At 58.1% G+C, this 18,459-nt stretch overlaps 2 protein-coding genes across 2 annotated transcripts; both read left to right on the top strand.

Annotated features, from left to right (window-relative positions):
- The first annotated feature begins 4,081 nt into the window (after positions 1-4,081).
- Positions 4,082-6,862, top strand: SAC3D1 (SAC3 domain containing 1). Its single transcript, XM_084633865.1, has 2 exons — positions 4,082-4,945; positions 5,692-6,862. The coding sequence occupies exons 1-2, from the start codon at positions 4,390-4,392 to the stop codon at positions 6,153-6,155; spliced, it is 1,020 nt and encodes a 339-aa protein (XP_084489991.1). The 5' UTR covers positions 4,082-4,389; the 3' UTR covers positions 6,156-6,862.
- Positions 6,863-10,302: 3,440 nt separating this feature from the next.
- Positions 10,303-17,447, top strand: LOC311523659 (prospero homeobox protein 1-like). Its single transcript, XM_084633862.1, has 5 exons — positions 10,303-11,753; positions 13,414-14,425; positions 16,217-16,318; positions 16,751-16,945; positions 17,240-17,447. The coding sequence occupies exons 2-5, from the start codon at positions 13,427-13,429 to the stop codon at positions 17,423-17,425; spliced, it is 1,482 nt and encodes a 493-aa protein (XP_084489988.1). The 5' UTR covers positions 10,303-11,753; positions 13,414-13,426; the 3' UTR covers positions 17,426-17,447.
- The last annotated feature ends 1,012 nt before the right edge of the window (positions 17,448-18,459 follow it).

Genomic DNA, 18,459 nt, shown 5'->3' with positions numbered 1-18,459 from the left:
GCAGCAGGTCTTTTATCCTCGGTGTTGCAGCCACTAGTAGGTGACAAGGCCAACACACTAAAGGGATGGAGGAACCTATAGCAGGAAGGGAGGAGAGGAGAATGGAATACAGAGGAACTCCTGTGGTCCTGCTTTCTTGCTGCATGTGGGCATGACCTGCACCACCTGTCCTCCCCCACTCAGCTGCATGGGGTGACTGGTGTGAAAGCCTGAAGTGGGACTGCTGCTGGCTCATTCTCACAGCAGCACTGGAGCCCACAGGGGGCTATTGGCGGAGCCCAGGATGTGGCCAGGGCTCTGTCCTTAGCAGGGGGCCCTGCATCAGTCCTGTGGGGCTGGTACCCTCTCCTCTTCCCCCTGAAAGCAGGGTCAGGATTTAACCCTCAGGCTTTCCCCTAGAGGCACAATCGGACAGGGCAGTGATTGCAAGAGACCCTGCAACAACAACAACCCAGAATCTATAACCACAAGGCTTGCAGGCCATTCTGTAGCAGGCTTCTGTCAATAACGAACCGGTGTGGACATGAGGCTGCTTGGGTAATGGGGACTAGCGGAGAAGGGCTCTTTGCCCTCCGTTTTCCCCACAGCTCTCTGGGCACCGCCCTCCCAAGGCTGCAAGGCACCTCCCTGCCACCTGCCCTTCGCCTGAGGGGGTCTTGTCTGTGCCTGCTGTGGAGCAGCCCCCCGCCTCTGGCAACACAAGCCCAGCCTCCCCCTCTCTACAGCTCAGCCCCAGGTGCACACTGACCCCCAGCTCCTCCACCTGTCGCCCTGGAGCACCCAGGCCCTGACCCACTGGGTGCACTCAGCTTTGCCATGCCCGCGGGAGCAGCACACAGCAACTTCCAAGAGTCAGCTCCGGCTCCCTGCTCCGCTGAACATCCAGCACTTAGCCAGTCAGAGTGAAAACAAACCACCTTTATTAGCAGAGGAGAGACTCAAATGAGGGACAGGAAGAATATTGGAAACCATCTCAGTTACACAGAAAACAAAATAATCACATGCCTAGACTTACTTAACTCACAAGACGTTGCCCCTCTCCTGCAGGACGGCTTGCCCCAAGTCCTTTTCCCAGCCTTTTCAGCCAGCATGGCTGAGATCCCCCTTTCATAAGCTCAAGCCCACTGGCAGTCTGTCTTTGCAGATTGTGGGATGCCAGGGCTTCTCATTGCACCCCAGAAATACCAGACTAAACCTTTGAGCTTTTCCTGAAAACAGGGTCCGTCCTGCACCCCCCATTTCCCTCTTCCTGTTAATTTCCTTCTGAAGACTGCAGGAGCTCTTCATTGGACTCAGTGCATTGGCAGACTTCTCCTGGGGCACACACAATGGCCCAACCAGGGAAGATAGGTGCCTCCCACACAGCTTTGAGTGCCTTGCCTTTAACTACAAGGCCTAGAGAACACAATTTTCAGCATAGCCACAACTCCTCATGTTTTCCATACATCCAGCTCACAATTATTTTGACAATCAGTGTGACGCAGGCTTCTAGTAGAGACCTTCCATGACCTTTCTGGTGAACTCTGGGGATCCTTGTACCCTTATGTATCACTGTACCCTCTGCTAGTTGGCATCAAGTGGTCTTTGGGTCACAGCCCTCTATTTCAATGACTCATGGTGATTCCCCCCACCCCTCTCCCCATACCAGGTGCTCTGTGTGCCCCCCTTTTCCTTTCTCCCAGGCCAGAATATGTGCATGCCCTCCATTCCCCTCTCTCCCCTATGCCAGGGATTCTGTGTGCCCTCCATTTCCCACAAACCAGGGCCTTTATGTGACCCCTTTGCTCCTCCTGCCATACCAAGGTTCACCATTTCCTCTTATTCCAGGAACTCTTTGTATCCCCACTCATCCAGGTCATATAGATTTGCTACCTGACTAGCTCTACTCTCCTTCCTCAGTCAATCCAGAACTAGCCTAGTGGCTCTCATCTATATGTAAAGCTCTTAGCCCCACACACACCCACAGGTAAATCCTGCCTCTGGGCAGGACTTAATCTATAAATACATGGTCCTCCATCTTGCATCCCTTTAGCTACCCATCAAATACAGCTCTCAGTTCAGAGAAGCAGGTGAGCCTCACCCAGAGATGGGGAAATGTTGGGTGGGGCATGTCTTGTTGTTTTGGGAGAAGAAGAGAAGAGGGTGAATTATTTACTCCGGGGGCATTTTTAATTTGTAATCTTAACTGTTGGGGGAATCCTTAGGGCTTTCTGCCTCACAGCCTTGCTTGCATAATGACCAGGTTCTCTGTGTTTTACCTGGTCTGCACAATGGATAAGAGCCTACTACCGCTGCTGCCAACTAATGGCATTTCTCTTGTGGCTTATCTGGTAGAGGCCTGTGCTGATTGCATTGAAGAGCCTGAGTTCAGTCCCCTTCCTAATGGCTCTCAACTATGACTACCATAGAAAAGTATTGGATAGAGCCTTTCTATGAGGTCTGGTGGTTAAGGTCCCAGGGCTGGGACTCCAGAGACCTGGATTTGATTTCTGGTGCTGTCACAGACTCAGGGTGTGACCTTGGGCAAGTCACTTCCCATCTCTGTGCCTCAGTTGCAGAGTACTGGCAGGGTACATCCTTTAATGTTTCTGAGGCTTGTAACTACTCTGATGGACTCCTCCGAGTCAGGGAGAGCTGACAGTTCTGGAGAGCTGCTGTCTGTTGGATTCTCTTTAAATTGAATAAAAAACTCAGGAGTCCTGTCTCGTCCCCCCCAACCCCCCCCTCCCCGCTCCAAGAACTGGAAATAGAACCCAGGAGACCAGATTCTCTGGCCTCCTCCCAACCCATTGGATCCCACTCTATTCCCAAACCTGGAAAAAGAACCTAGGAAGCCTGACTCCCAGCCCCCTTTAGACCACACTCTGCTCCCAAAGCTGGGAATAGAACCCAGGAGTCCTGACCCTGTTACTCTAACCACTAGTCCCCAGTCCCCTCCCAAAGCCAGGAATAGAATCCAGGAGTCTTGATTCTGCGTGTTAAATGTATTTTGCCTGTAAATTTCCCACCCCTCATGTGTCTGAGAAAGTTCGGCTGGGGAGGGTGTGGGTCAATGGAGAGAAATCTCCCTGGTTCTTCAGTGTCCTGGTGTGTAGCTGCAACCTGGCTTTATGGCTTTCTTGGGGGCTGAACTGAATTCTGATCAGAGTTAGGGAATGTGGGTCTGATCATACAATGTCTCCACACCGCCTGTGGGACTCATTGCCACAAGGTCTCATTGAAGCCAAATTAGAGGGATTCAGACTAGAATTGGATGTTGATCTGAATAATGAGAACATCCAGAGCAAAGAGTAAAATGTCCCCTAGTTTTTGGGAAGAGGCTGAAATCCTCATGCTTCAGGGCAAGAGCTCACTCCTGACTAATGGGGGGTCAGGAGGAATCTGCCCCTGTGATCCACTTATGTCATTACTGAAGGGCTCCTTCGCCTGCCTTTCAAGCAGCTGGGACCGGCTGCTCTGGGAGATAGGATACCAGGCTAAATGGGCCCCCGGGCATGGTACTTCCTAGGTTCCTCTTCTGGAAGGGATGTGGTCCCGTTGCCCTGATGGCTGGGGAAGGAGCTCCAGGAGTTCCCTTCCCTGCTCACAATTGCAAAGCACTTTGCAAGCAGCAAGGAAACAAAGCGCACAGCTGCCAACTTGGGTGGGAACAACTGAGGCACAAAGAGGGCAAAAGAACTCCCTCCCGGTGTCAAGAGGGGAGCCAAAGGGAGAGCTGGGAATAGAACCCAGGAGTCCTGGCTCACAGCCCACCCCCCAGAGCCAGGGATAGAACCCAGGTCTTTACTGCGCCGTCCCCCCCGCCGCCTTCTCAGGGACTAGACAGCAGCATTCCCCGCCCGGAGCCCTGCACGGCTGGGATTGGATGATGATATCACATGATGATGACGGGCCGTTTGCCGGTGCAGGGAGGAAGCCGCCTCTGGCGCAGTGCATTGTGGGAGAATTGCAAGCTGCGGGGCGGGTTGGGCATTGTGGGACCCAGGGACGGTTCCTTGGTTGGGGGGAGGGGCGATTGGGCTCTTTCCTCAGAGCGGGGAGGAGAGTGGGGGGTCTGGGGGTCAGGACTCCTGGGTTTTATCCCTGGCTTTGGGCAGGTGTGTGGGGGGAGGATATAATTTTGCAGGGCGGCTGGGATTGGTCCAGTTCTCCCACAGGGGCAGCCGTGACCCCCAGGTCTCCTCCTAGGCGCCCCACCAGAGGTGTAGTTCAGATCACCCACCTCCCAGGCCCCACAAGGAGAGGCCTTTACCTCAGACCTGCCCCTCCTCAGAGTCCCCACAGGGAGGGCCTGATCCTCCTCATCTCGCCCCACATGCTGTGGGGGCCCCCAACAGCCCCCCTGCCCAGATCCTCACACTCTCTGTCTCTGCTGCAGGTGCCTGCCCAATGGGGGGTGCAGATGAGTTCCCAGTGGGCACATGCCCTGGGATGTGCCCGCTGGGTGAGCTGGCACAGCGGGAGCGCCAGGGCCGCTTGCACCGGCTGGAGCTGAGGGAGGGGACGCGGCAGGGTGACCCTGCCCGTGTGGTGAAGGAGTATTCCCGTCCAGCTGCAGGCAAGGAGTTGCCCCAGCCCCAGGAGCTGCGCCCTGCCCCAGTGCTGCTGGCCACTGTGCACTATCTGCTGGGCCAGGTGGCTCCGCGAGCCGACCTGCCCCCAGCTGAGGTTCATGCTTTCATCTCCGACCGGTTGCGTGCTGTGCACCAGGATGCCACGCTGCAGCAGCTGCGAGGGGCTCCATGCGTGGCCCTGCTGGAGCGATCACTGGGCTACCTGCTCCATGCCGGCTACCAGCTGTGCCGGGAACCCCCTGCCCGCTTCGACCCCCACCTCCACTGCACCCAGCTCCAGGAGTGCTTCAGCTGGCTGCGGCGCTGTTACCGGGACAGCTGTCACCACGGGGAGCCGGCCTTCCAGGCCCTTTTCCTCCTCTACAACCTGGGTGAGAAGCACTGGGAGGTGCTGTGCTGCAAGAAGCAGGAGGGAGTCAGTGGGGGTCACTGCTGCAAGCAGAAGTGGGGGGAGGTTTGGGGGGGGGTGCTGTGCTGCAGGGAGTGGGAGGGGGTTAGTAGGGGGCGCTGTGCTGCAGAGCGCAGGGCTGGTTGCTCAGTAGGGGGTGCTGTGCTGCATTCATTGGTCAGTAGGGGGTGCTGTGCTGCAGAGAGTGGGACGTGTTGCTCAGCAGGGGGTATTGTGACGCAAGGAATAGCGTGGTGGCTCAGTAGAGAGCACTGTGCCACAGAGATCAAGGTCAGGGGCTCAGTAGGGGGCACTCTCCAATGGCAGTCAGTGCTGACCCCAGTGCGATGCTGTGCTGCAGGGAGCAATATGGATAGATCAGTGGGTGATGCTGGGCTGCAGAGAGGGGGCAGGGGCTTAGTATGGGGCACTGTGCTGCGGGGAGAAGTGCGGGCTCCTTGTGCTGCATGGGGTGGCACAGAGGGCTCAGTAGGGGGTGCTGGACTGAAGAGAATGGTGCAAGGGGCTCATAGGGAGCCAGATGACAGGGAGAGAGGCATGCGGTCAGGGAGGGGTGCTGTGCAGCAGGGAGCAGGATGGGGGATCTCAGTAGGGGCCCTGTGCTGCAGGGAGTGGGGGGGAGCTCAGCAGGGGGTGCTGTGCTGCAATAAGTAGCCATGGGGGGATCAGCAGGGGGTGCTGCTCTGATTTGCCCCTTTTCCACCCTAGGCTTTCCGGAAGCCCTGCGCCAGGTCCTGCAGCTCCCAGACCCTGTCCGGGCCTCCCCCGAACTCCGCACAGCGCTGGCTGTCAACCAGGCTTACCTGGAGCGCAACTGGGCACGGTTTTTCCGCCTGGTGCAGGCCCTGCCCTACCTGCCGATTTGCGCCCTCCATCGGCACCTGGGCCCTGCCCGGCGCCTGGCACTGCTCACCTTTAGCCACGGCTTCAGTACCAGGAACTGTCGCTGCCCCCTGACCTGGCTCGCCCGGCTTCTGGCAGTGGACGGTCCTGAGGAGATGGCAGAGCTTTGCCGCCATCATGGGCTCATGGTGCTGGATGGAGCCGTGGTCTTCCAGAAAGGAGCTTTCAGGGACCCAGACGTGCTGGTCCACAGCCCCTCGCAGCTGCTAGTGGACAGTAAACGAGGGGAGGCCCCCCTGCTGGAGATCATCGAAGATGCTTGTAGCTAATGGTTTGAAGAGACCTTGGGGTGAGGATGGGAGCCAGGACTCCTGCGTTCCTCTCCCTGGCTCTGGGAGGGGAATGAAGTCTAGTTGGCTGGATTGGGAGTCAGGACTTGTGGGTTTTATTGCTGGCTCTGGGAAGGGCTGAGAGGGAGCCTCCTGTGTTCCTGTCCCTGGCTTCTGCTCCTTGCAGTGAAAGAGGAATCAGGTTTAGAGTAAGAGACTGGGAGCCAGGACTCCTGGGTTCTCTTAGTGGCTCGGTCACTGATTCTCTGTGTGTCACCTCCGCCAAGCCACTCCCTTTGCCTCTTTTTCCCCCTGCATAAAAGAGGGTAAAGGAAGTAACTTACCTGTGCCTAGTGCAACTGGATGGCTCTGGGCAATCTTTCTCTGTTGATGGGCTCGGCTTCCTCCATTTGACCCCTTGTGCTGCATAATTTGTCTTGCCCCTCCTCCCCGCCCCTCGTGGGTTTGCGATTCAGGAAGCTGGCTTGGATCTTGGGGTTTGTGAGAGTTGGTTTGGGTCTGAACTTTGGTGTGATGGTTTTGGGTCCCCGATCCACATGGCGGGGAGCTGTATGGAATGGCAGCCAGTGTCCCCTGCCCCAGGCAGGAGGTTGTGGGAGATGTAGGACACAGCCCAGAGCGCCCCTGGAATTTTGGGGTGTCTGAAGGGAGTAGAAGTCAGTTTTACAATAAATGTTGATTTGTAAGAGGTTGTGGGTCTGTGCAGTGGCAAATTAGCCAATGGGCCCATAGCACCCCTGCCCAGGGGCCCTGGCCAATTGGGGAGCCCCACCCCCAGCAGACAAGCACTGAGGTGGGGCTGGGTGAGTCGCAGTGCCGGGCAGGGCAGGAGAAGACATAGCATCCTCACCCTGGCTGCGGCCCCAGGACTGGAGGAGCTCTGGTTCCCTGCTGTGGCCTCTGGGCTGGGGGTAGCTCTCACTTCCTGCTGTGGCCCTAGCGGGGGTGGAGGGTAGACAGCACTTACAGCGGCTGAGCCGAAGGGGGGAGTGGGCACCACGGGGGGGACTGGACAGGGCACAAGATGTGAGGCTGTGGGCAGAGCCACAGGTGGAACAGGAACGGGACCACAGGCAGAAGCTATGGGGAGTGGGCCCCCTACTTGCTCTGGCTCAGGGCACCACGAAACCTTAATCCACCTCTGTCTGTGGTGTGGTCCTGCCATGCTGGAGCATTGTGTTAATGTCTAGGGGGACTGAGTATGTAGTGTTCTGAGGCAGTGCGTGGGGGGAAGTGAGTGAATCATTGGGGATAAATGGGGGGTTGTGTTTGTCTAGGGGTATTGTGTGTGGTTGCCTTGTGTGTATGTGGGGAGTCATGGTGTTACTGGGGGATGGGTTGTGTGTGAGGTTTCTCAAGTGGGGGCGTTATGAGGCAGGGTCTCTGTGTGTGTGTGTGTGAATTTGAGTGTGGAATGGGGGTTGTGTGTGATGTCTGAGAGTTGGGATGCACACGCGTCCTTGCCAGAGGATCTCAGAGAGGAGAGTAGGGACTAGTGGTTTAGCGTGGGGAGAGGGCTGGGGCGGGAGCTAGGACTCCTGGGTTCTATCCCTAGCTCTGGGAATGGGATGGGAATCCCAAATCTTGGCAGAGTTTAAAATGACCCAGGTTTTTGAGACTAAAGCCCGAGGCCTGCTCATCTGGGGGGTAGTGCGCCCTGCAGGATGCCCACCAGAAGCATAGTTGGATGCCAGAAAAGAGAGCCATGCGCCTAGGCCGATGGTTGGGATAGAACATTTTCCTTTGTGCTTTGTTCCTGTGGTTCAGTAATTGATACCTGGGTTTGACGAAGGCTCTTAGGGGTAGCTGTAACCCACTAGTTACAAAAAGAAAAAGAGTACTTGTGGCACCTTAGAGACTAACCAATTTATTTGCGCATAAGCTTTCGTGAGCTACAGCTCACTTCATCGGATGCTGTAGCTCACGAAAGCTTATGCTCAAATAAATTGGTTAGTCTTTAAGGTGCTACAAGTACTCCTTTTCTTTTTACGAATACAGACTAACACGGCTGTTACTCTGAAACCACTAGTTACAGGCTCCCAGAGGGAAGATCTGCTGGTACCTGAACACAGCAGGCCCGGGATGGGCCCAGATGTAGCCCAGCACCCAGGCCAAGAGTAGGAGAATCACAAGATTCCTCCTTGAGAGAGGCGAAGGCCAGAGACCTGAGGAGGTTGTGCTCATACAGAAAAGGGGTTTCCCACTGTTTCCCGTTTCCTACTCCCCGCCTCCTGGAGCCTGCTGGTCTCCCTGGCCTGGGGCCAGATCAGAGCCAGTTCCCCTTGGATTGGAAAGGCCCTTTGTCCCATTCCTCACACCCATGATCTAGCCAGTCCCCCTACCTGGGGCTGGATCAGAGCCACTGCCCCAAAATGGGGATGGGGAAAGGCTTGTGTCCCATTCCCCAACCCCCTAAACCAGCCAGTCTATCTGCTGTAAGGCCAGATTTGAGCTAGGGCCCCCTATAGGGGAAAAGCCCCATATCCTATCCCCAAGCCTCCCTGAGCTAGCCAGGCCCCCAGTCCTGGGACTAGATTGGAGTTGATGCCCCTTATAGGGGAAAGACCCCATGTTCCATTTCCTGCCCGGTGGCTGGATCGGAGCTGATGTCCCCTAAAGAGGGAAGGACCTACCCCTCTGAGCCAGCTGGTCCCCCTCACCTGGGGCTGGATGGAAGCCAGTGCCCCCTAGAGGTGAAAGGTGCTGTATCCTATTCCCAGGCCTCCTGAGCCTACCAGTCTCCCACTCAGGCCAGTCTGGCCTAGCTAGCACCATCTAGGAAAAAACCCATGTCCCATTCCCAGGCACCCTTGTGTATCCCCAGGATGGGTGGGGGGTGTCTATAACTCAGAATCCGACAGCCTGAGAATCTGGGCTGTGTTTATTTCCCTGCAAGGTGCCTCTCCCTCCCTCCCCTTTATGGTGTCCAATTAAATCTTAAAACAACTCAGGCAAACACACAGCAGCCTCTCAAGAGGAACTGGAGGCCCATGTTCTCACGGGGCCCAGCTGGGACTGATAAGCTGGGACCTTCCAGCCCCTGGGAAACTCCTGCCCGTGATGTCTGTGACGGGGTAAGTGACAGATCCTCAGGTAATGGATGAGGGGCCTGTCTCTCCCAGGAGATTAATGAATCTGCTTATCTGGAGCTTTTATTAGTCTGGGGAATTTTGCCATCATCAGAGCAGGTGACTCTGTTCCGTAGTGATCCAGATGGGTCACGTCTGCCCTTTAAGGTGGTGCTCCAGGGGCTAGGCTGCTGGCCTGGGACTCAGGACAGCTGGGTTCAATACCTGGCTCTGCTGCAAATTCTATGGGTGATCATCCACTCTGTGACTCAGGTTGCCTGTCTGACAAATGGGAAGAATAATCCTGCCTTTGTCCATGACTGCAAACTCTTCAGGGCAGGAGACTGTCTCTCACTCTGTGTCTGTGCAGTGCCTGGCCCAAAGGGGACCCCAGTCCCAGCTGCGGATTGTGGAGCACTCAGAACAACAGGGGCCCCAGTCTCAGTCATGGGTCTGTGCAGCACCCAGGATGACAAGGGTTCTGATCCCCATTGTGAGTCTGTACAGTGCCTGGCTCAATGGGTACTGTGTGTCCACACATGAAAACAGCTCTGGTCCCATGGGTCACCTATGGCACTGGTCACAAAGAACCAGGAGGATCTGTCTGCCAGTGTGCAAGGGAGTTTGCCAGTCTGCGCACCTTCCAGAATTGCCCCAGGCAGGGAGCAGATACTGGGTGGGTGAAGGGAATAGGCCCTTAAATACCTTGTGGGCAGAAGAGTGGAGTTTAGTGATTAGAGCGGGGCTGCTGGGAGTCAGGATTTCTATTCCCAGATCCATGGGCGGGGAGGGACTGGGAAGAGCCATGACTTCCCCCCATGCCTCCAGGGGAACAACTCCCTGCACTGGGGTGTGCAACTCTGTGCAAAGACCCTATGGGTCCCTGGAACTCTGCTGTGTCAAAGGGGCATGAAAACAGGCCCTGATAATGCCAGCAAGCAGAAAACAAGAGGCGCGGAGTGGCCGGGGTGGGGGCTGGAGATTAAGGGCTGAATGGAGGCAGTGAATGGGCCAGGCAGCGCGGGGGGGGGGGGGGGCACAAATCCTTTGGACGCATCGAGACGTGAATATAGGAGCAGACACAGCACTTGTGCCTAAGCCCTGGCCTGCCACCCACGTACGGGGCTGGGTGGTTATTGTGGCGGCCACAGGCCCAGACTAATCCACCCGCATTCCTGATGGGTTGGCTAAAGGCTTCTCCCAGGGTTAGCTCATTAAACCAGCCCTGGGGAGTGGGTCTGGGATGAGTGGGGAAGAGACCCTTAAAGACCCTGTGGGCAGGGGAGCAGGGTGGAGCATTGAGGATGGGGGATATGGGAATCAGGACTCCTGGGTTGTGTCCACACCACAGGAATGGGAGTGATGTCATTGGAACAGCAGGGCTTGGGAGGCAGGTTCTGTCCCGACTCAGGGAGGGGAGTATTGACAGCTAGATAGTGGGCCCTATGTGAAGCAGTGTGGGTACGCCTGGCTGTGAGCATTGGGTGTGGTTGTGCATGAGGAAGGTGTCTGAATGCGAGTGGGTACATGTGTTTAGGGGAGGGGGTTGTCTCTTTGAACAGCTGCCCCATAAATGTCGCAGTTTTAGGTTGCAATTCCCCCTGTCCCCTTCCCTCCTCCTGGGACTCCACAGATCCCAACCACGTAGGACCCCCCAGACCCTGTTGATCCCCTCCCCCACTGGGGTCACATTGACTGACACACACACACACTCACTCACTCACTCACTGTGGCCCCTTGGATTCTGGCAGGTCCCTTCGTGCTCCGAGGCTGCCCCGGCTGCCAGCTGCCTGAGGGGAAGTACCGTTGTATTTATGGTGTGATTTACAGCACCCCAGAGTGGCAGCTGGGAGGCGAGGGCTGTAGCCACCTGACTTAGCCAAAGGTCTGGGGACTGGAGCAGCTGGGAGCCAGGATTCTTGGGTTCTATCCCAGCTCTGGAAGGGCAGTGAGTTCTAGTGGGACAGGGTCAGGAGTGGGAACTTGGAGTCAGGACACCTGGGTTCTCCCCCCAGCTCTGAGAAGGCAGTGGGGTGTAATGGGTGTTAGAGCAGGGGGGCTGGGAGTCAGGACACCTGGGTTCTCCCCACAGCTCTGGGAGGGGAACAAGGTGTAATGGGTTAGAGTGGGGGGCTGTCAGGATTCCTGGGTTCTCTCCTCAGTTCTGGGAGAGGGGTGGCTTCCTGTGTTCACTTATTTCCTAGCATTTCCTTCTCCCTTAATGGTCTCCAGGACTTGGCTCTTCCTTTTGGCATCTGGGTCCAGCTTGTCCCTCCTCCCACTCTGCCTCAGGATTGACAAGGGGATAACCCTCTGCCCAATCATGGTTCAGCTCCTCCCCTACTACTGGCATTCCCCTCCCCCCACGTGGGGCTGTGTCCCCGTGGTGTGATGTCACCAGAGGAATGACCCAGGTCCTTCCTGGCTCTGTCAATCAGTGTGGCAGAGACTAGCTGGCATCAGGAATCAGGGCTCAGGGGCTCTCCCCAGGGTGGGCACCTGCCAAGCGGTGAGTCAGAATACCATCTGCCCCTGGCACCTGCCTTCAGGTGCCAGCATGGGCAAAAGGGGCAGAGTCAACTGGGGACTTCCAGGGCACCCCAGGGATGCTGGGGAGGAGGGGGAACAGAGGTCATGGGGGTTCAGGAGCAGGGCGGGGAAGTTGAGGGGAGGCAGGGTCTGGGTGAGGAGAAGCTGGAATTGGAATATAAGGGTTGGCATACAGGGAGCAGGGGAAGGCTGGGAGTTGGGTGCAGAGTTTGGATCAGGTGATGCTCAGGGTTTGGGGCCAGGGAAGGTCTGGGGGTGCGGTGCAGGGGGTGAAGCAGGGTTGCAGAGGGGCTGGGGGATTGGGCTAATTAGGGGAGCCAGAGGGGATGCAGGGCTGGGGGGTAGGAAGGTCCGGGTTGGGGGTGCAGGAAGAGGTTAGGGGAGAGCTGGGATGGGAAATGCAAGGGAACAGGGAAGGTCTGGGTGGAGGATGTAGGAGGGCTGAAAGGAGGCAGGTTCTGGGTGGGAGGATGTAGAGGGCTGGCTGGGGGGAGACAGGTGGAGGATGCTGCGGGAGGCAGGGCCTGGTTCGGAGGATGCAGGGTGGCAGAAGGGAGGTAGGGGACTTACCTGTTTACTATAAAGTTTAGCCAGAGTGAGAGTCACAGATCCCAGAATCCTGCTGCTGCCCCCCTCCAGCCAACGTCATGGGGGTTGTTAGATGCCCGTTGCCCCATCCTCCTGCTTTCTACCCATAACACAGCCTGTTCCTAGTAGGGGTTTGGGGGGCGGGGGAGGGGGGTGGGAGGAGGAGGGGTTGCACTCTTGTGTCAGGATAAAAACAATGGAGAGCAGCATCCTGGCCCTGAAGGAGTCGGGGAGGGGGGTCTGAGGCGAGGGCTGCGGGGAGTGGGGCAGGGATCTCAGCAGGATGGCCTGCCACAGCCTGGGGCAGCGAGGGGATCACAGCAGAGGAGAGGCGGGGGGAGGGGGGGCTGCTGGAAGGGGGACAGGGCGCTCTCAGAGGGGGAACTGGGAGGTCTGCCATAGCCCAGGCCTGGGTGGATGTGGGGGCAGGGGATGGAGGGTTGGGGGCACTGTGCGTGGTGCAAAACCGGGGGTTGTTAGGTTTGTATCAGGCCCACACGCGTCTGCCTTCTCAGGGAGCAGCCAGAGGCCTGTTTGCTTTGGCCAGAGACCATGGAGGGGAGAGTTTGCTGGGGGCGGGGGGAGAGTGAACCTTTGCTCTAGTGGCACCTCTGCCTACAGCCCTTAAATGGCCCTGCACCCTCCCCTAACCTGTTAGCCCAAGGTCCACCAGCTGGGATCTCTGCATGAGCCAGCTGTATTAACCCCTTCCAACTCCTGCCCCACCTTTAGGTTGGGGTTGAGACAGACCCCACCCCACCACACAGAGCGGGATCCTCTGAGAAAAGCCAAAGAAGGAGCAGGTTGGGGGAGTCAGTAGGGGGCACTCTCCCTTCACCGTCAGTGCCCTAGTGTGTTGCTAGCGGGCGCTGTGCTGCAGGGAGTGGGGCAGGTTCTCAGTAGGGGGACTCTCCCCTGGTATTCAGTGTTGGCCCCAATGCCCCAGAGCGGTACTGGGGGCGCTGTGTTGCAGGAGGGAGCACAGTGTACAGCCGGCTCCCCAACTCCCATGTGTCTGATCTTTTTTGCAGACTCCCAACAACGATGTCCTTCTCCGGCACCAATCTCAAGCTGGAGCGGCTAGAGGAGCAGCAGCTGGAGGACCCTGGCTACCAGCTCAGCCTCCAGAACCAACCTAGGGGCTGTGGGGACATGGCGGCCCCTTACCCTGACAGTGATCTCATTTCCCAATGGCTGCGCAGGAGTGTGAAGGCCAAGCTGGTGGAGGCCTGTGACTTGGGTGAGTCTTCCCAGGGGGACGGGGAGGTCCCGGCGAAGAGGGGTCTGGATCCAGAAAGTGCCAAGGACTTTGTCTGGGCTAAGCGGGCCCGGGTAGAGAACATCGTGTGCAGCATCAGCAGCTCATACCGTGATGGGGGCCTGGAAGAAGGAGGCTCTGGGTATGGCCGCTCCCGCCGGGCCCAGGAACGGAGCCAGCTCAAGCAGCAGCTGGAGAAGATGCGTGAGCAAGTGTTCCAGCTGCAGGAGAAACTGTGCCAGATCTACAGCGGGGTGGCCCAGGAGGAAAGAAGCAACATGGGGGCAGCCTGGTCCCAGGAGCCAAGCAGAGTTGGAGCCAGCACCCGGCATCCTGGGGAAGGGAGTAGGCACCCTGGCACCCTGGCCGAGGCCCTGAAGGAGGAGCTTGGGGCAGCCATGACCCAGGTGGTGGACACGGTCATGCAGGTGTTTGCCCGCCAGCAACCCCCACCGGAGGAGCCCCCCTGCAGTTACCCAAGTGACCAGACAGAGGCACTGCCCCTAGTGGTGAGGAAGAGCTTGCCCCGTGCCCCCCCAGAGCTGGTGGCCAGCACCTTCCCCCAGCCCATGGCTGTGCCCCCATACCTGGCTGCCTTCAAGGACAGAGCAGCAGGAGAGGCCTACTGGGAGAGTCTGAGCCTGCGCACCAAGCTGTCCTCACGCCACCTGCTGCAGCCGCACTGTGCCCTCTTCCAGCTGGCAGGGCCGACTGACCGCCAGCTCCCCAAGAGTCAGGCCACGGAGACGCACCATGGCCAGGAGCCAGCACTCTACAGGCCCTCAATATCCTTTAGTAGCCGGCCAGGACTGGGGTAGAGTGGGGAGAGGATCTGATTCCTGCCCCACACTTCCCTCACACATCCTGCCCCCAACTAACCCACACACATCCTGTCCCCCACTGACCCACGCATACACCCTGCCCACAACTAACCCACACAGGTTCACCCCCTTCAAATGCACCCTGCCCTCCACACTCTGCCCCAAACTAACCCACACACATTCACCCCCATGCACATCCTGACCCACTCACACAGTCTGACCCGCACACACACTAACCCACACACCCTGTCCCCCCCGATCCACACACACTGCCCCCCCAATCCTGCTCCCAACTAGCCCACACACATTCACTCCACACACACAACCTATCCTCCACTGACCCACCACACACACACTCTGCCCCAAGCCAACCTACACACATTCACCGTCCACGCACACACACAGTTTCCCATAGACCCACACACGGGCATCCCCTTGCTGAACTCCCACACACTGGCCCCTGCCTCATATACATATACTGACCTGGACATCCACATACAGCCTCTTCCTTCTCCCTCCCCCGGCCCATATGCAGCATACCCACACCTATACACATACTCCTGTCCCCCCACCTCACGCACACCCCATACACTCATTGAGCCCTGCCCTCTGGCCTTGCCCTGCTCCACTCCACACCTGCTCACATCTTGCTGCCACCTGTGAGGCATTGGCAGGGCAGGTGTTAGCATCACCTGCTCCCTCCACACCACCCACCCACCGCTAGTCCCCTGAGGCCTGGCGTAGGTTTAATGGTTAACCAGGCTGAGCCGGACCCTAAGCTGATTGCACCAGCTCAGAAAGAGCTTCCTACTGAAACCCACTAGGCACCTGCTGGGAATAATCCCCGGGATTAGTGGGGGTGGGCTGGCAAAGACACTCCTGCTGTCCCCCCATCCTACACACTGCCTCCCACCCTACACACTGCTTGCTCTACGCACTGCCCACCCTACACGCTGCCCTGCATCCTACACACTGCCCCCTCCCGCAACTGCTTCCCACCCTACACACTGCCCCCTCCCCTGACTGCCTCCCACCCTACACACTCCCCCCTCTCCCCGCTGTCCCGCGCCCTACACGCTGCCCCCTCCCAACACTGTCCCCCATCCTACATACTGCCTCCTCCCGACTGCCTCCCACCCTACACACTGCCCCTTCCTGCCGCTATCCCCCGCCCTACATGCTGCCCCCTCCCCTAACTGCCCTCCAGTATACACACTGCCTCCTGTCCGCCGCTCTACACACTGCCCTCTCCCCCCACTGTCCCCACCCTACATGCTGCCCCCCTCCTGACTGCTTCCCGCCCCACGTGCTGCCCCCCTCTCGACTATCCCCTACCCTACACACTGCATGTGCCCTACACACTGCCCCCCCTGACTGCCTCCCCCATGCTGCCCTGTCCCTTGACAGCCATCTCCCCTACACTGCCCCTCCCCCGAAAGCCCCCATACACACTGCTACACACACATACACCCCACACACACAACCTATGACCCACTGACCCCCTCTCTCTTTACAGCCTGAGCTGAGCTGCCGGGGTGGAGATAAGAGATTGAGAGGTGAGATTCGTGGGGTACAATGGGGAGGAGGGGCTGGGAGTCAGGACTCTCCTGGGTTCTATTCTCAGCTCGTGGTCAGGGGTCACTGCTTTCTTGGGGGAGCGGGGGGCAGGGGCAGTCTGCTCTCTGGAGGGCCTTGGAGTGAGGTGCCCCCATTATAGCCCTTCCCCTGGTTGCTCCTTAACCCCATCATTCCCAGGAGGGCCTCACCCCTGGGCACCTGAAGAAGGCCAAGCTGATGTTCTTCTACACTCGCTACCCCAGTTCCGGGACGCTCAAGACCTATTTCTCCGATGTCAAGGTGGGTCCTTCAGAACCTCCCCAACTCTGGGACAGTTTGACCATGGACCCTCCCCATGGATCCAGGCCCCCTTCTGTATGGCCCATGCAGGTCCTCTAGCACCATCCACCCATGAAGGGAGGGTCCCTTCCCCCCGCCCCCCCCCCACACTGACCCTGTTGCCAGAAACAGACACTTAGGTAGATCATGTGACGAGAGATGTGACGGGGGGGAATTGGACTGTCCTTTTCCCAGGGAGCTGGAGGGAAGGAAGGGGGATTGAACCCCTGTTTGCAGGGAATTGGGGGGCAGGAAGGGGAGATTGGACCCCCCCCTTTTCCCAGGAAGTTGGGGCAGGGAATGTGGGTCACTCTTCCGTTTTCAGTGAATTGGGGGACTGAGACCCAGGGCTGCGTTGATGGCAACGTCTCTCTCCTCTTGCTGTCCCCACAGTTCAATCGCTGCATCACGTCCCAGCTCATCAAGTGGTTCAGCAACTTCCGGGAGTTCTTCTACATCCAGATGGAGAAGTTCTCACGCCAGGCATTGAGCGATGGGGTGCTCAGCGTCGAGATGCTGACTGTCACCCGGGACTCGGAGCTGGCCCGTGTCCTCAACCAGCACTACAACAAAGCCAATGACTACGAGGTGGGCAGGGAGGCAGGCAACGTGGGGCACACAGACCGGGTGGAGATTTGGGAGGGGCCCCGTAAGTGGGGCACGTGGGTGGGAAGGGGAGCACAGGCCAAGTTGGGGATTGGGGAGGGATCCCGGCTGAGGTGAGGAGTGCAGGCCTGGGGTGATCTTGGCAGCATGGGAGCAATTGACAAGAGGAAACTGACCTTGGGGGAGGAATAAAAGAGCCCTGCTAAGACCCCTCCTGTGCCAGTTGTCACCAGTCCTGACAGGGTGATGCCCTCATGTCTTTTTCCCCCCACCCAGATCCCCAGCAAGTTCCTGGAGGTCTCCCAGATCACCCTGCGTGAATTCTTTAGTGCCATCTCCCGGGGCTGTGATGCTGACCCCTCCTGGAAGAAATCCATCTACAAGGTTATCTGCAAACTGGAGTGCGACATACCCGATGCCTTCAGATCCCCCCATGGTCTGCCAGACACTGTGCATGAGTGACTCGGGGAGGGGCGCTGCAGAGTTGGGGTCCTTGGTGGGGGGGGAGGGGGGAGGGCTCTGGTAATTTATTGCTGATGTAATCCACAATGTTGCTAAATTACTGGCTGAGGTCGGGGTGGCCTTGACACCACCAACATTTCAAAATTATCCTCCCCACACATAGCAGAGAAGGTTGCATTGGGAGAGTGTAGGGACTGCAGGCCAGGGAGGGATCCCAGCAGTGGGGGAGGCAGGCGGCGTGGGGAGCACAGAAAAGGAATGGGGATGGGGGAGGGAGGCAGGCAGTGTGGGGAGCACAAGAAAGGAATGGGGATGGGGGAGGGATCCCAGCAGTGAGGGAGGCAGGCAGCGTGGGGAGCACAGGAAAGGAATGGGGATGCGGGAGGGATCCCAGCAGTAGGGGAGGGAGGCAGACAGCGTGGGAAGTGCAGGATGGTGGAGGCAGGCTTGTGGGAGCACAGGCCGGGGGTGGGGATGGAGGAGGGATCCCAGCAATTGCAGGGGAGGTGGTGTGGGGAGCGCAGGCTGGGGAGTGGAGCCGGGGGAGGGATCCCAGCAGTGAGGGAGGCGGCTGGCATGGGGAGCACAGATCAGGTACAGGTGAAAGTTTCTTCTTGGGGTGGGATCTACAGCTAGGAACAGTACCCACATGGGGCCTATCCACACCCTAAGCAGTGGGTGGTTTGTGTTAGTGGCTGCACTTGCCCACGTCCATGAGTTTAAGGCCTGTGGGAGGAGGGAGGGGGGTGGCGGGGAGAGGGGCTTGTGCTTCCCAGTGTATGTATTGCTGAGACTTCACGCTCCCTCTGGACCCTGCCAATAAAGACACATTGAAAAGCTGCTGTCTGTCTCCTGGGGTTGGGTCTGGGACTGGGGTGCTGGGGTTAAATTCCAGCGGGTGCATGTGCCAGATCACCCTACCCGTAGCCCTGTGTGTGAGCCCAGAACATCAGCAATTCATACTCCCCTGGTCTGGGGGTTCTGGAGGAATTTGGAGGCAGTGTTGTCCAGTGGTTAGGGCACTACCTTGGGAG

This window comes from Lepidochelys olivacea (assembly GCF_965140295.1).
Source record: "Lepidochelys olivacea isolate rLepOli2 genome assembly, chromosome: 7".
In the NCBI taxonomy this organism is placed as follows: Eukaryota; Metazoa; Chordata; order Testudines; family Cheloniidae; genus Lepidochelys; species Lepidochelys olivacea.
The sequence above is the reverse complement of the archived record's forward strand: the minus strand, read 5'-3'. Positions and strand labels throughout refer to the sequence as shown.

Coding starts and splice junctions, on each gene's coding strand:
- LOC311523659 (XM_084633862.1), top strand. CDS start 13,427: ATGTCCTTCTCCGGCACCAATCTCAAGCTGGAGCGGCTAGAGGAGCAG. Junction 14,426..16,216: donor CAGCACTCTACAGGCCCTCA/ATATCCTTTAGT, acceptor CATCATTCCCAG/GAGGGCCTCACCCCTGGGCA. Junction 16,319..16,750: donor CCTATTTCTCCGATGTCAAG/GTGGGTCCTTCA, acceptor CTGTCCCCACAG/TTCAATCGCTGCATCACGTC.
- SAC3D1 (XM_084633865.1), top strand. CDS start 4,390: ATGGGGGGTGCAGATGAGTTCCCAGTGGGCACATGCCCTGGGATGTGC. Junction 4,946..5,691: donor TTTCCTCCTCTACAACCTGG/GTGAGAAGCACT, acceptor TTTCCACCCTAG/GCTTTCCGGAAGCCCTGCGC.